The 16,169-nt window shown below is 45.5% G+C and overlaps 1 protein-coding gene across 2 annotated transcripts in view; it reads right to left on the reverse strand.

Annotated features, from left to right (window-relative positions):
• Positions 1 to 1,840: 1,840 nt before the first annotated feature.
• The window catches only part of scn2b (sodium channel, voltage-gated, type II, beta), a 33,213-nt gene continuing 18,884 nt past the window's right edge, over positions 1,841 to 16,169 (reverse strand). Inside the window, exons 2-5 of one of the 2 annotated variants that reach the window (XM_080214791.1) lie at positions 14,184 to 14,350; positions 8,333 to 8,543; positions 6,331 to 6,526; positions 1,841 to 4,001 (exon numbers count right to left, since the gene is read on the reverse strand). In XM_080214791.1, coding sequence (XP_080070917.1) covers positions 3,992 to 4,001; positions 6,331 to 6,526; positions 8,333 to 8,543; positions 14,184 to 14,350 — 584 coding nt within the window. In that variant the 3' untranslated portion in view covers positions 1,841 to 3,991. Of the gene's footprint in view, positions 4,002 to 6,326; positions 6,527 to 8,332; positions 8,544 to 14,183; positions 14,351 to 16,169 lie in introns of those variants that run through there. The other variant, XM_080214792.1, reaches the window with a different exon arrangement.

Genomic DNA, 16,169 nt, shown 5'->3' on the forward strand with positions numbered 1-16,169 from the left:
GAATTTAGCAGAGCCAATGCACCTAACCGACACATCTTTCAGACGGTGGAAGAAAACCGGAGAAAACCCCTGGGGAGAGCATGCAAACTTCCCAGAGACAGTGACCCAAGCCGGGAATCGAATCTGGGTCCTGGAATGCTATGTGAGGTAGCAGTGCTAACCACTGTGCCACCCTGGAGACCCAAGGAGATCATGGCTGATCTTTGACCTAACTCCACATGCCCCATATCTCTTAGTACCTTTGGTTAACAAAGATATGTAAACCTCAGATTTAAAATTAACAATTGATTGAGCATCAAGTGCTTTTTCGGGAAGTCAGTTGCAAATTTCTGCTGAAAAGTCCAGTTCTAATTATGGACTCTGCCCCAGAGCCCTGGATTCTGTCCCAGCACCCTGGACTCTGCCCTCTCACCCTGGAATCCACCCCACACCCTGGACTCCGCCCCCCCGTGCCCTGGTTTCCGCCCCTGCACCCTGGACTCCGCCCCTGCACCCTGGACTCCGCCCCTGCACCCTGGACTCCGCCCCTGCACCCTGGACTCCGCCCCTGCCCCTGGACTCCGCCCCTGCACCCTGGACTCCGCCCCTGCCCCCTGGACTCCGCCCCTGCCCCCTGGACTCCGCCCCCGCCCCCTGGACTCTGCCCCTGCACCCTGGACTCCGCCCCCGCACCCTGGGCTCCCTTCATGTTTCTCAGTATCTGCCTTAATTGTTCCGCTTAGTATCTTGCAAACTTAGATCAAATCATCGCCTAATCTCCTAACTTCCAGGGAATGCAACTCTGTGTAATCACTCCTCATAATTTAACCTTTAGAGTTTAAATATTATTATTCCTTAGATCCTGGCCATTCTGACTCTGATCTTAATCGCTCAGCCAAGTGTGTTTGTACCAGTAAACTGAGGCAAAGCCATCTCAATGAAAATAATCACATTTAGTTTGGCCTATTCCAGCCTGGTTTGCGGACAGCTCTCGCCTGTCATATTGGATAGTATAGAATCATAGAATCCTTACAGAGCAGAAAAAGGCCATTCGGCCCATTGAGACTACACCGACCACAATCCCACCTCAGCCTATTCCCATAACCCCACACATTTACCTTGCTAATCCCCCTGACACTGAGGTCAATTTAGCATGGCCAATCCAGCTGTTGGTCCAAAGCTGAAACCAGCTGTTTCAGCAAACAAGTGCAGCTCAACCAGTGAAGTGTTTAAGGGGTAGTTGGAGCATAAAGTCTGACAAAAAACAGCAATACCACAAAACAGGGACAAGAGGCACAGAGTTCTGGACTATTAACTCACTTCGTGGGCTGTTTAGTTTCAGCATGCTCACTCGATAGAAAACATTGCGAGAATGGTAATCTGGCCAAGGCAACCCAACAGGCACTGGGATGACTCACAGTGAGGCTTCACACGCTTCTTTACTGATGTCCTCCCTCAGTGCCACGTCTACTCACAACCTTTCTGCTGCTGCTTTCAGCTCTGTTGGAGATGTTGGTCTTTACATACACTCTGCATTGTCCGTGTTCCTCAGTCTCCTCAAGAAGCCACCATAATCGAATCTCCCTAAGTCTCCTTCTCCTCCAAGCCCCCATTCAGTCTCTCTCGCCCTTGAGCTTATGTTGTTGCATCTCCCTCTCCCGTGTGGTTCCAATCCCAACTTTCTTAGTCCCTATTTTGCACCCTCTGTCCCTCCTCTCTGCCTGCTATGGCTCGGTGGGATGGATGGCTATGAGCAGGAACTGGGTGACAAGCTCTTTGCGAAAAGGCTAGGAAACAACTCCATTTATAATGAATACAGGGTAACCTGGTCCTGCCTCCCATTGTTGGGGTAACACTTCACGGATCGGAGTCTACTGTCAAGAGCAGTGGGAAATTGGTTGCCCAGACTAGAAAGAGTTCTCTGGATAGGAACCCCAGATTCTGGGAAACTCTTGGAGGATTGCAAACTCCATACAGGCCCTGATGACCAGATTAATAAGTTTAGACTATTTGTTGGCCATGCAGTACCTTCCGACTTTGCAACATCTAATCACGCCCAAACACAGTTACAAATGTTTTCCTTTAAGTGCAAAAATTGTTCCCCTCATCCCAGTCCTAAAGTAGCTCAATTTCTCTGCGCAGGATTGCCCTCATGTTTGGCACAAGAAACTGGCTGTTACTCCCTCTTCTTCTAAGGGAGGAAGACATCGGAAGGTAAACTGAGGCCTCCATTTCACAATCACCATGTTTAAACCTCAATTTCCTAATTCTTAAACTGACAAGGTAATTGAACAAAAAGAACAGTACGCTGTAGTGCATTCAAAACCTGCTGACCATACCTACGGAGGCATTGGGGTCTCCCAAGTTTTTATGGTGGATGCTGTGGCATTTTTGTAAACAAAAAATCAGCAACAATATTAATATTGATGGCAATTTTAACCTTACTTACCCACTGGAAACAGAGAGCAACAGAGGAACAGGAAGAGGCCATTTAAGCCCTTGAGCCTGTTCCATTGTTCATGGCAGATTTATGAACTAACTCAATACATCTGCCTTTGGCCCATTTTCCTTAATGTTTTTCATTAACAAAAGGCTATCAGTCTCAGATTTAAAATTCACAACTCATCTAGCATTAATTTACATTTACAGAAGAGGGTTCCAAACTTCCACTGCCCACTGTGTGCAGAACTGCTTCCTAATTTCAATCCTGAACTAAATCCTAGACTCCCCCAACAAGTGGAAATGGTTTCTCTCTATCTAATCTGTGTGCCTTATATCATAAGAACATAAGAAATAGGAGCAGGAGTAGGCCACCTAGCCCTTTGAGCCTGCCCCGCCATTCAATAAGATCATGGCTGATCTGTCGTGGCTCAGTTCCACTTTCCCCCCATAACCCTTAATTCCCTTGTCTATCAGAAACCTATCTACCCATGACTTAAATATATTCAACGAGGTAGCCTCCACCACTTCAACGGGCAGAGAATTCCAGAGATTCACCACCCTTTGAGTGAAGAAGTTCCTCCTCAACTCCGTTCTAAATTGCCGCCCCCCAGTTATTTTGACGCTGTCCCTCTAGTTCTGTTTTCGTTTCTAAGCAGAAAGCATCTCTCTACCTCTACCCTATCTAGCCCCTTCATTCATGAAAGACTTGACAAGATCACCCCTTAAGCTTCTAACATTCAGGAAATACAATCCCATTCTGTGCAATTTCTTTTTGTGATTTAACCCTTAGCGTCCTGGTATAATTCTGGAAAATTTACTTCATGCTGCCTCCAAGATCAATGTATTTGGCCCAGGACCTGGTGCCCACTCCCGCCACTCCAGGTGTGATCTTAACCAGGGCTTTGTTTAACTGAAGCATAACTTCTATTCCTTGTAAACCGCCTCTCTAGATTTAAAGGCCAACATTCCATTTGCCTTATGTGTCATTTTCCATGCTGGACCTGGACCCTGCGGTCTCTAGCTTTTCACCTGTTAGAAAGTAATGCTGCCTTTACTGTCCACCGGACATTACTCCCTGTGGCTCCCTGATATTCCCTAATATTCCCCGTTGAGGCTTACAGAGGATATTATTGAGTGGGTTGTAAAACCACCCAGTGGGAGTTAGGTTAAAATTGCCTCACCAGCATAAGGAAGCCATGCAGCAATCAGCCTGGGTGTGCACTACTTGTTTTATCAGTAATGTAGGCGTAATCAGTTAAAACATGCACAATAAATATCCCTAGTTAGAATTCACCACACTATTTATGATACAGCAATGGTGTGAAGCTGTATTGGGCGCTGCCATGTTTTAGCGTTACACCTGCGCACGGTTTGGGGAATGATGACATGCACGACAAAGCTAGCACGGGTTCACGGCACAGCGGAATCATCTCAGCGCTCCTGTGGACTGTGAAGAGGCAATGGGTTGAACACGGAGACGAATCGTTAATATCCCACGAAGACCAACAGTTCTCGCCAGAGGCAGATCATCTTCAGCCTCAACCTTTTCCCCATCGCTGTCGCTGTTCCTTTAGTGTTGCCTGCAAAAAAATACGGAAATAACATTGGAGCAAACATGGGCATCAACTTGAAAGGCAACAGCAGGAATCTTAATCTCCAGTTAGCGGGGAGGCACTGGTCTACTGGTATTATCTCTAGACTATTGATACAGAAACTCAGCTCCCAGGACAGGTACGTCCCAGGGTTAGATACAGAGTAAAGCTCCCTCTACACTGTCCCCATCAAACACTCCCAGGACAGGTACAGCACAAGGTTAGATACAGAGTAAAGCTCCCTCTACACTGTCCCCATCAAACACTCCCAGGACAGGTACAGCACAAGGTTAGATACAGAGTAAAGCTCCCTCTACATTGTCCCCATCAAACACTCCCAGGACAGGTACAGCACGGGGTTAGATACAGAGTAAAGCTCCCTCTACATTGTCCCCATCAAACACTCCCAGGACAGGTACAGCACAAGGTTAGATACAGAGTAAAGCTCCCTCTACACTGTCCCCATCAAACACTCCCAGGACAGGTACAGCACGGGGTTAGATACAGAGTAAAGCTCCCTCTACATTGTCCCCATCAAACACTCCCAGGACAGGTACAGCACAAGGTTAGATACAGAGTAAAGCTCCCTCTACACTGTCCCCATCAAACACTCCCAGGACAGGTACAGCATGGGGTTAGATACAGAGTAAAACTCCCTCCACACCGTCCCCATCAACTACTCCCAGGACAGGTACAGCACAGGGTTAGATACAGAGTAAAGCTCCCTCTACATTGTCCCCATCAAACACTCCCAGAACAGGTACAGCACAGGGTTAGATACAGAGTAATGCTCTCTCTACACTGTCCCCTATCAAATACTCTCAGGATAGGTACACAATAGGGTGCGATGGAGGCGATGGTTTAGTGGTATTATCACTAGACTATTAATCCCAAAACTCTGTTCTGGGTTCCTGTGTTTGAATCCCACCACAGAAGATGATGGGATTTGAATTCAATAAAAAAAGCTGGAATTAAGGATTTAGGAATGACCATGAAACCATTGTCAATTGTTGGAAAAACCCATCTGGTTCATTAATGTCCCCTAGGGAAGGAAATCGGCTGTCCTTACCTGGTCTGGTTTACATGTGGTGCCAGAGCCACAGCAAGGTGGTTGACTCTTAGCTGTCCTCTGAAATGATGCGATGATGCCGGTGTTGGACTGGGATGGGCACAGTAAGAAATCTGACAACACCAGGTTAAAATCCAAAAAGTTTATTTGGTACCACGAGCTTTTGGAGCGCTGCTCCTTCACATGGTGTTATGAGACTTCTTACTGTGCCCTCTGAAATGGCGCAGCAAGCCACTCAGTTCAAGGTCAAACAGTGATGAGCTATAAATGACGGACCAGCCAGTGACGTCCATGTCCCACGAATGAATAAAAAAAAGTTATTTAGTTTATTAAGGTTTCCTGTCTCTTCCACCCTGCTTTCTATCTCTCAAGTTTAGCATCAAAAGTCTCCTTTGGTTATCGGAAGCAAAGAACACAATTGGTTTGGCATCTTTCACATCAATCTCCCACAAACAGCAACTATAGCCAAACATCTAGTGATGTTTGTGGGAAACATATTGACTCGGTCACTGGATAAGCTCCCTGCTGTGCACTGAACAAGTGTCCCTAGGATCTACAATGCCCTCCCGAGAGTGCAGGAAGTCACTCAAAGATAACCACAGCGGTTATCTTGTGGCAGATGTGGTCATCAGTTTAAAGCCCATTTGACCTCTGTGGGACCAGAAGATCCCACCAGTGGAAGAGGCTGGAAAATCCCACCCAGGGTCTTGGTCTGACATCTCATCCAGCCAGCAGCACCACTGACAGTGCAGCACTCCCTCAGGACTGCAGTGAAAGGGTCAGCCAAGATTTTGTGCTCAAGTCTCTGAAATCATAGAATTATAGAATCATAGAATCCCTACAGTACAGATGGAAGCCATTCGGCCCATTGAGTCTAAATCAACCACAATCCAATCTAGGCCCTGTCCCCTTAAACCCATGTATTTACCCGAGCTAATCCCCCTGACACTAAGGGGTAATTTAGCATGGCCAATGCACCTAACCTGCATATTTTTGGACTGTAGGAGGAAACTGGAACACCTGAGGAAACCCAGATACAGGGGAGAACGTGCAAACTCTACACAGACAGTGATCCAAGCTGGGAATCGAACCTGAGTCCCTGGCGCTGTGAAGCAGAAGTGCTCACCACTCTGCAACCATGAAATGTGCCTGGAACCCGCAAACCATTGGACTGGTAGTGGAGAGTGATACCCATTGAGCCGCAGCTCACACTATGAGCTATTGTCGGGACCTGACAGAAGTCCTTACCTTCCATCTTCTTCCTGGTTGCCTTCACCATCTGTTTTTCCCTCCTCTTCGGTTTTCTGATCCTCGGATTGGTGATCTTGTTTCTTTTTCCTCCTCACACACTTCACGATCACTAAGATCAGAATAATGACAGCCAGGAAGCCCCCGACAGATGCTCCTATAATCACAGCGACTGTGGAGTCACGTTCAGGGGGCACTGAAAGAGAAAGATCAAACAATGAGGAATAGTCTTCCTCCAGTATGGACAGAGTCTTGTGCTAAATGCATCATCTTGGAGGGAAAAAAAGTGCACATAGGGACAACACACATTCGATTAAATGTTTAAATGAGGCCATTTTGTTGGCGATGTTGTGTCCACAGCAGCATGCCAGTCCTCACAGTCACTACTCATGCCAAGTGCCAATCACGAGGGGGCATAGTTTTAGGGTGAGGGGTAGGAGATTCAGAGGGGATTTAAGAAAAAACTTCTCACTCAGAGGATGGTGTGAATGCACTGTGTGGGAAAGTAATGGAGGCCAGAAACCATATAAGCCCTTAAAAAATATTTGGATGAGCACTTGAAATATCATAATGTTCAAGGATATGGGGCAAGTTCTGGAAAATGGGATTAGTGTGCCTTTATTGTTGGTGCAGATTCGATGGGCCGAAGAGCCTTCTCTGAATTGCATGGGTGGGATTTTACAGCCTCGTTCATCCCGAAACCATACAATCCTGCCTAAGGTCAATGGACTTTTCCATAGTCCGCCCCTTACCTGCTCCAATTCCCGCTGTGAGGAGAATGGGAAAATTCTGGCCTATGTCACTACAACTCTATGGCCAGAATTTTCCTGTCCCGCCCGCCACGGGAATCAGAGCAGAGGAGGGTCTGGTCCATGGAAAGGTCCGTTGACCTCGGGTGGGATTTTACGCTTTCGGGATGAAGGAGGCCAAGACTCTAAATTGTGGCGTGTTACAACCTTTAGAATGGACCTATGAGAAATGGAGTTGAGGTCAATGTTTCTTCATAGATATTTAAATACACAGCAAAGCAGAATGTTCCAATTCGCTGCTTTTAAGGTAATGCATCCATGCAAACTGTTTTAACACACAAATTAGGAGCAGGAGTAGGCCACTCGACTCCCCAAGCCTGCTGCACCATTCAGTGTCTCAACTCCACATCCCACCCAATGTTTTCTAATTTTTCATCCCCTTGCTTATCAAAAATCTATCCAGGTTTGTCTTGAGAATATTCGAACTCTGCTTTTACTGCCTTTTCAGAAAGAAAGCTCCACAGACTCAAGATCCACGGTAAAAATAAAATTCACCTCACCTCTGTCTTAAATGAGCGACCCTTTATTTTTAATCGGCCACCCCGAGTTCTAGATTCTCCCACAAGATGGAACATCCTCTCCACACCCACCTTGTCAATAACCCCTCAAGATCTTAAAGGTTTCAATGAAGTTGCCTCTTCCTCTCCTAAACTCCAGTGGATACAAACCTAGCTTATTCAGTCATTCCTCATAAGACAACTCACCCATCCCTTGTACTAGTCCAGTAAACCTTCTCCGAACTAATTTTAATGCACTTACATCTTTCCTTAAATAAGGCGACCAATATGGTACACAGTACACCTGGTGTGATCGTACTAATGCCCTCTACAACTGAAGGATATCCTCCCTACTTTTGTATTCAATGGTATTCAACAACACCACACTTTACTTTTCTTTACTTTTCTTTACTCATTCGTGGGACATGGGTGTCACTGGATAATCACATTTGTTTTAACTTTCTTTGTCTCCTCAAGAATTATTTAACCAATTACAAGATGACACTAAATCTAAATTTGGCCTGGACATTGTGTTGGTCAGTGGTGGAGGGTGATAGTGAGGAGAACATCTATTACAGGATACAAAGGAGCAGAAATCATAGGGAAAATGCAATGGAACGTTATGGAGAGGGGATGGGCAGGTATGTCACAGATTGGAGATAAAGTGATCGAGACCACAATGTTACTTTACCATACCTTCTGTGACCACTTTCAGGAAGATTAATCCCCAGCCGTTGTGTCTGTCGGGAGGGTTTAACACAGAACAGTTGTAAAAGCCTTCATCGGTGAGCTGGATGTCATGAATAGTGACAGAGACGTCATTCTTGTTGAGGTTTCCTGACCACTCCACCCTGCCTGAGAACTGGTCAGTTCTGGGGATGATGACCTTGCGGCGGAAATGGACAAACTACAGGGAAAGAAAAAGAGAGAGGCAAATGTTTGTGCGGGAGCTTTGATTGAACTCATCGATTTGTCTCTATTGAAGTTTTTTTCGAATCCCACAACTCTAGCTGACTTTATCCAAATCTCTACAACTCATGCACTGTCCCACACCAATTCCTGTTCCCCCACCACGCCTGTGCCCACTCACTGGCTCCTAGTCAGGCAACAAAAATTCTCACCCTTATTTTCAAATTCTTCCATAGCCTCACACTTCCTTTATCTGTAATCTCCTCTGTTCCTCCAACCTTCTGAAATCTCTGTACTCCTTCAATTCTGCTCTGTCGAACTTTCACAAATTTACCTCCACCATCACTGATGGCTATGCTGCTGAGGCACTGAGCTCTGGAATTCTCTCCCCAAGCATCTCCATCTCTATCTCCTGCTCCTATTTTAAGAAGCTCCTTAAAACTTAGTTACCTGAACAATTTTTGGTTATCTGTCCTAATATTTCCATATGTAGCCCGGTGCTAAATTTTGTTTGACCACACTCCTCTCAAACGCCTTGTGGCATTTTCCCAGAAGGAGTTTAAGTTTATTTATTAGTGTCACAAGTAGGCTTACATTAACACTGCAATGAAGTTACTGTGAAAATCCCACACTCCGGCACCTGTTCGGGTACACAGAGGGGGAATTTAGCATGGTCAATGCACCTAACCACCATGTCTTTTGGAGTGTGGGTGGAAACTGGAGCACCAGGAGGAGACCCATACAGACATGGGGAGAAGAGGCATAGAGGTTTACAGCTTGGAAACAAGCTGTTCGGCCCAACTTGTCCATGCTGCCCTTTTTTTTAAAACACCTAAACTAATCCCAATTGCCTGCATTTGGCGCACATCCCTCTATACCCATCTTACCCACGTAATTGTCTAAAGGCTTTTAAAAAGACAAAATTGTACCCACCTCTACTACTACCTTTGGCAGTTTGTTCCAGACACCACCGTCTGTGTGAAAAAATTGCTCTTCTGGACCCTTTTATATCTCTCCCCTCTCACCTTAAACCAATGTCCTCTAATTTTAGACTCCGCCATCTTTGGGAAAAGATATTGACTATCTAGCTGAACTATGCCCATCATTATTTTATAGACCTCTATAAGATCACCGCTTAGTCTTCTACGCTCCAGAAAAAAAAGTCCCAATCTATCCAGCCTCTTTTTATAACTCAAACCATCAAGTCCTGGTAGCATCCTAGTAAATCTCTTCTGCGCTTTTTCTAATTTAATAATATCTTTTCTATAATAGGGTGACCAGAACTGTATACAGTATTCCAAGTGTGGCCTTACCAATGTCTTGTACAACTTCAATAAGACATCCCAACTTCTGTATTCAATGATCTGACCAATGAAACCAAGCATGCTGAATGCCTTCTTCACCACTCTATCCACCTGTGACTCCACTTTCAAGGAGCTATGAACATGTACCTCCAGATCTCTTTGTTCTGTAACTCTCCCCAACGCCCTATCATTAATTGAGTAAGTCCTGCCCTAGTTCAATCTACAAAAATGCATCACCTCGCATTTATCTAAATTAAACTCCATCTGCCATTCATCAGTCCACTGGCCCAATTAGAGTCATAGAGGTTTACAGCATGGAAACAGGCCCTTTGGTCCAATTTGTCCATGCCACCAGTTCTTTACTAAAAGCCCTAAGCTAATCCCAATTGCCCGCATTTGGCCCATATCCCTCTATACCCATCGTACCCACGTAACTATCTAAATGCTTTTTAAAAGACAAAATTGTACCCACCTCTACTACTACCTCTGGCAGCTTGTTCCAGACACTTGATCAAGATCCCTTTGCAATGTGGGAACGTGCAGACTCTGCACAGTGACCCATGCTGGGAATCAAATCTGGGTCTCTTGCGCTGTAAGGCAGCAGTGTTAACCACCACGCCATCAGATGCTATATAAATGCAAACTGATTGTTGCTGGGAGAAAAGTTATGATCTACCTATGACAGTACTAAGATGATGATAGCACCCCTGCATTTGTCTAATTGCATCCAGTCCTCCATACTGGACCACTCCATCACCCTACAGCTCGAAATCAACATGCTCCTCACAATTACTATCAAGTACCTGCATTTATACAGCTGTAAGTTCACAAACACCACACAGTGCACTTTGCAGGAACATTATCAAGGTAACAATGACCGCAAGGCAAACAAGGAGATATTAAGGATTGCTAACAGGAAACTTGGACAAAGGTTTTAAAGAGAGGAGAGAATGGTGCAGAAGTTTATGGAAGAACGTGGAGGCTTTGCAAGGAGAACGGAAACATTTTACTAGGATTTTGACTAGTATGGAGAGTATTAGCTCTACGAAGAGATTGAATAAACTGAGGTTGTTCTCTCTAGAAAGGTGGAGGATGAGGGGTGACCTGATAGAAGTTTATAAATTATGAATGAGGTGAACACTTGGAAGCATTTTCCCAGGGCAGGAATGACAATTACAAGGGGGCACAAGTTCAAGGTAGGAGAGGGAAAGGTTCAGGGGAGATGTGTGGGGGAAGTTTTCTTACACAGAAGGTGGCGAGGGCTTGGAATGTACTGCCAAGTGAGGTGGGTGAGGCAGATATGTTAGCGACATTTAAGACTATCTGGATAGACACATGAACAGGCAAGGAATAGAGGGATACAGGCAGTTGGTCTAGATAGGACAATGTGATTGGCACAGGCTTGGTGGGCTGAAGGGCCTGTTACTGTGTTGTCCTGTTCTCTGTTCTTTGAATTTCAGAGCTAAGGACCCAGGAAGCTGGGGGCACAGCCACCACTGAAGGAAGAAGTAGAGAATGCACAAGAGGTTAGAATTGGAGAAGCCACAGGGTCCTTGGAAGTTTGTCAAGATCGGAACCAATGGAGGGATTTTCAACTCTAGGATGAGAATTTTAAAATTGAGGAGTTTCTAAATCAGGAACCGTTTTAGGTTCAGGTGCACAAGAGTTGAAAGGTGAATGGGAGTTAGTAAATAGGTTTACATTTTGCATCAGCTGAAGTTTAGGAAAGGTGGAATGTGTGGGAATAACATTCAAAATCTTTGAGATTAGGAGTTTTCTTGAATTTATTTTTATGGGATTTGGGCATCGCTGGCTTGGCCAGCATTTATTGGTCATGCCTAGTTGCATTCAGAAGGTGGTGGTGGTGAGCTGGCCTCTTGAACCACTGTGGTTTCTGAGGTCTAGGTGCTCCCACAGTGCTGTTGGAGAGGGTGTTCAAGGATTTTGATCTAGTGACAGCGAAGGAACAGCAATATATTCCCAAGTCAGGATGGTGAGTGACTTGGAGGGACACCTCCAGGTAGTGACTTTCCAGGTATCTGCTGCTCTTGTCCTTCTAGGTGGTAGTAGTTGTGGGTTTGGAAGGTTCTGCCCAGGGAACTTTGGCGAGTTCCTGAAGTGCATCTTGTAGCTGGTACACACGGCCACCACTATGTTTCGGTGGTAGAGGGAATGAATGTTTGTGAAAGAAGTAGCAATCAAGTGGGGCTGCTTCGTCCTGGATGGTACCAAGCTTCTTGAGTGTTGTTGTAGCTGCTCCCATCCAGGCAAGTGGGTAACAAACGCATGAGAATTTCAGCAGCAGATGAGCAGGGGAAGAGAGGGACATCATAATGGAGATGAAAGGAGGGGGGTCTTTGTGGTGGAGAAATATGGGACTCAGGGTCACAAAAGGACACTGAGTTATGACCAATCTGGGTCAGCCTCAGTTTCTGGCCAGGGACAGAACTGCAGTCAATGAAAAGGGAACAGAGTTTCTGGTGAAGGACAAAGACTTTGCTCTTTCCAATGTTATTTAGAAAAAATTTTGAATCGCTCTTGAGCAGATGTTGGACAAGAAGTCTAACAAGTCAGCGAGGTGGTGCTGAGGTAAAGCTCAGTGTTGCCGACATAAAACTGATGCTAAACTTAACCCCGTTAGCTGATGCTGTATTTTTGCATCGCCAAAGGACAGCATGTAGATGACCAATAGGAGTGGGACAAGGATAGATTCTTGTGAGATTCCAGAGGAAATGTTGTGAGAGCAGGAGGTGAAATCATTGCAGGAAAGGTTGTGGCTACGGTGAGATCCGGTTACAGTGTTGGACCTGTGGAGGGCAGTTCCACACAACTGGAAGATGGAGGAGAGATGTTGGAGAGTTGGACAGACTGGTCAGGCAGGTAAAAATCCATGGGATACAGGGTAATGTGGCAAAGCGGATAAAAATTTAGCTTAGTAACAGGAAACTAAGGGTAATGGTTGATGGATGCTCTTCAAAGTGTTTCAAATTGTGTTCCACAGGGCTCAGTGTTTAGACCCTTGCTGTTTGTGTTATATATTAATGATTTGGACATGAATGTGGGGGTTCCGATTGGAACATTTGCAGACAATACAAAGATTAGCTGAGCAGTGGGTAGTGTGGAGGATAGCTGTAATCTCCAAAATGCTATTGATGAGTTGGTGGAGTGGACAGTAAGGTGGTAGATGGATTTTAACGTAGAGAAATATGAGGTGATACATTTAGGGAAGTCAAACGGTTATAAGGAATACACAATAAATGGGAATACACCATGAAGGGTAGATGAAGACCTTGGCTACAAGTACACAGCTCCCTAAAGGCAGCAGTTCAAGTAGACAAGATCGTTAAGAAGGAGTATGGAATGCTCTCCTTCATTGGCAGAGGTACGGAGTATAAAAATAAGGATATAATGTTGGAATTGTAAATAACACTGCTGAGGCCACAACTGAAGTACTGTGTGCAGATCTGGTCACCATACTTCAGGAAGGATGTAATTGCTCTGGAGAGAATGCAGAGCAGGTTTACAAGAATGTTGCCAGGGCTACAAAAGTGCAGTTATAAGGAGAGATTGGAGAGGTTGGTGTTATTTCCCTTGGAACAAAGAAGGTTGAAGGGTTTCTTGATTGAGTTGTACAAAATTATCAGGGGAAGGGATAGAGTGGACAAGATAAAATTATTTCCCTTGGTGGAGAATTCTAGGACCGGGGGCATAGATTTCAAGATAAGTGGCAAAAGGTGTAGAGGGAACAGGAGGAAGAAGTGTTTTACACAGGGGGTGGTGGGTGTCTGGAATTCGCTGCCTGACTTGGTGGTGGAGGCAGAGACCCTAAACTCTTTCAAAAAGTACCCGGATCTGCACCTTAAGTACAGTAAGTTACAGGATTATGGGCTGGGTGCAGGAAACTGGGATTAGAAAGGGCACCTGGAAGTCCTTGAGCTGGCATGGATAAGACAGGCTGAATGGCCTCCTTCTATGCTGCAAATTTTCCATGGATCTATGGACAGTATGGTCAAAGGCTGCAGACAGATTGAGAAAGAAAAGGAGGAATAGTTTACCCTGATCACAATAACGCAGGCTATTTATGACTTTGGTAAGGGCTGTTTCAGGGCTCCAGCAGCAACTCAATCAGGGAGATTCATGCATGGAATTGCAGAGATGGGAAAGGATTTGAGGGGTGGCAAAACCATCAAAGACTTTAAAGAGGCAAAGGAGGTTTGTGACGGGGGAGGTGGGGGGGGTGCAGGGGGTGTGGTAGTTTGCCAAGAGACAATCTCATAAAATGAAACATCGTGCCCCTCTTAGTTAAACCATGAAGCAAAAAGTAAAATTCTTACCAGATCTTGAGTGCAGTTCTCACATTCAAAATAGGTCCAGTTTAAAGAGAAACGCTTTTCATTGACCTCATAGCAAGAGTTGAAGGTGCAGGTCAACTTCGCCGAAGTACCATTCAGTTTGACGACATACGGTTGGACCATAACTTCCATACTGGAGCCAAGGTGGACTGAAAGGATCGGGGGAGTTTGGGAAAGACACTGTCAGAAATCAATGCACTGAAAATGCCCGATGGCCTGTTCCATAACTGCAAACAGCTGTCTCAGACCTCAGGGAGGAATTTGAGATGCAAACCATGAATGGTGAGGAATGGTCCTCTTTTCAAATTTGGAGGAATAAAAAAGTTTAAGCATCTCAACCAAACTCAGTCTTAACATCTGACCCTGAAGCCCAGGCCACCAAGTTGCACTCCTCTTGGACCATTAAGGAGAACGGAGACCAAGAATGACATGCAAGGCCCACTCAACATGTGCTCTAGCCAACATTTCAGGGATAGTAATATCCGTCCACCCCATCCCAGTACAGTGGGGGCTGATGGTGAGACAGAGAGTCACAAAGCTGACACCCCTGGTTCAGAGGTAGGCCCTATGAGAGGGGAACAGCTTGTATCTGCACTTTCAATGGAGTAAAATGCATTCAGAAATTTTACAGACTTGGTTATCAAGCAAAATTTGACACTGGGAGTGATGATTTGGACAGCTGAACGAAAGCTTGACTGTTGAGGTAGCTCCGAAGAAACGTCAACGAAAGCAGGAAACTGGGCCCTGTTGATAAGACCACCCTCCTTAAGCAGGGTCCTGACGAGAGAGTTCGCCACTGAGAAGCTGCCTCGGCAGCAGACCCTGATCTCCTATTGCCTCGACTGCACCAGCTTCAATGCTGCTGTCATCATTGCAGTGGCGCCTTTACCCTTTGCAGCTTTATTTGCATATTGCTGTGCTTTAAGGCTCTGTTTAAAAAAAAATCTATATTTCCAAACACTGCATCAATCAGAGGGCGATGCAGCTGGGCTCGAGTGCTGACTCTGCAAGTCTGTTATTGAATAACACTAAGTTGGGCCTATCCCAGGGGATGCTGCAAAGGAACAGGATTCCATTCCAAAAAAAAACATGAAAAGGAATCGCATCCTGTCAGCGTGCACTGGTTAATTTGCAACACTCCAATAGACAGAGCTTCAGGAAGGATCTTTCTCTTCTCCCGGAGTAGTTAGAAAGAGGTTCCTGCATTGCCTACCCTAAAGATAGCAAAATATTACAGGACTTTGGAGGAACTGGAACCATGCCATCTGTGAAGGTTACTGTTAAGAAGTGAGAACGTCCTCAGTCAGTTGGAGCCGGCTGTTCAGGGGACGGTGAATACGGCCCTCGTACAAAAATCCTTTGGCTAAGCCATGGAGATGCCCTGAGAGGCAGCATTTAAAAGCTCGGACAGTGGTCCAGCCATCTAAAGGAGTAAGGAGGGTGGCCTAGGGTTTGGACCAATTGTTTCTTTCCCTATGAAAGAGCAAAGGGCAGTAATTACCAGCCTGCAGACCCCTCCCCCAGGGTCCTTGGACAAGAAGAAACCCATCTCAACGTGACTGAATGATACGCGGTAAAGTATAAAGTCACATTGCTCTCCTCATCTGTACTAAGTGGACCAAAAAGGATTTGAGTGCAAAATGGAAAATCTGAACTCCTTCTTCCCAGCTGTCTACATTGAGAGCTGCAATTTGCTCTTCATCCTGCCTGCGCATCCTCCCTGAGAAACTAGAACAAGTTGAAAGAATCAATTTATCACTTGCCTGTCTGGTTAAGAAATGTGACAGTGATGACGCCTGGCGAAGGTAAGTTAAGAAATATCGATGAAAGGGTTAACAAATCATTTAGTCTTCCTGCAGTAATCTATTCATCGACAACCGGCCTGCAAGCTCGCCAAGTGGCATTAGCTCATTCATTTGCTTCACAGAATATCCTGACAGAGAGAGACTGACACCAGAGATTTCAGCA

This window comes from Carcharhinus amblyrhynchos, chromosome 29 (genome assembly GCF_965287045.1).
Source record: "Carcharhinus amblyrhynchos chromosome 29, sCarAmb.v2.hapA, whole genome shotgun sequence".
Taxonomy (NCBI): Eukaryota; Metazoa; Chordata; class Chondrichthyes; order Carcharhiniformes; family Carcharhinidae; genus Carcharhinus; species Carcharhinus amblyrhynchos.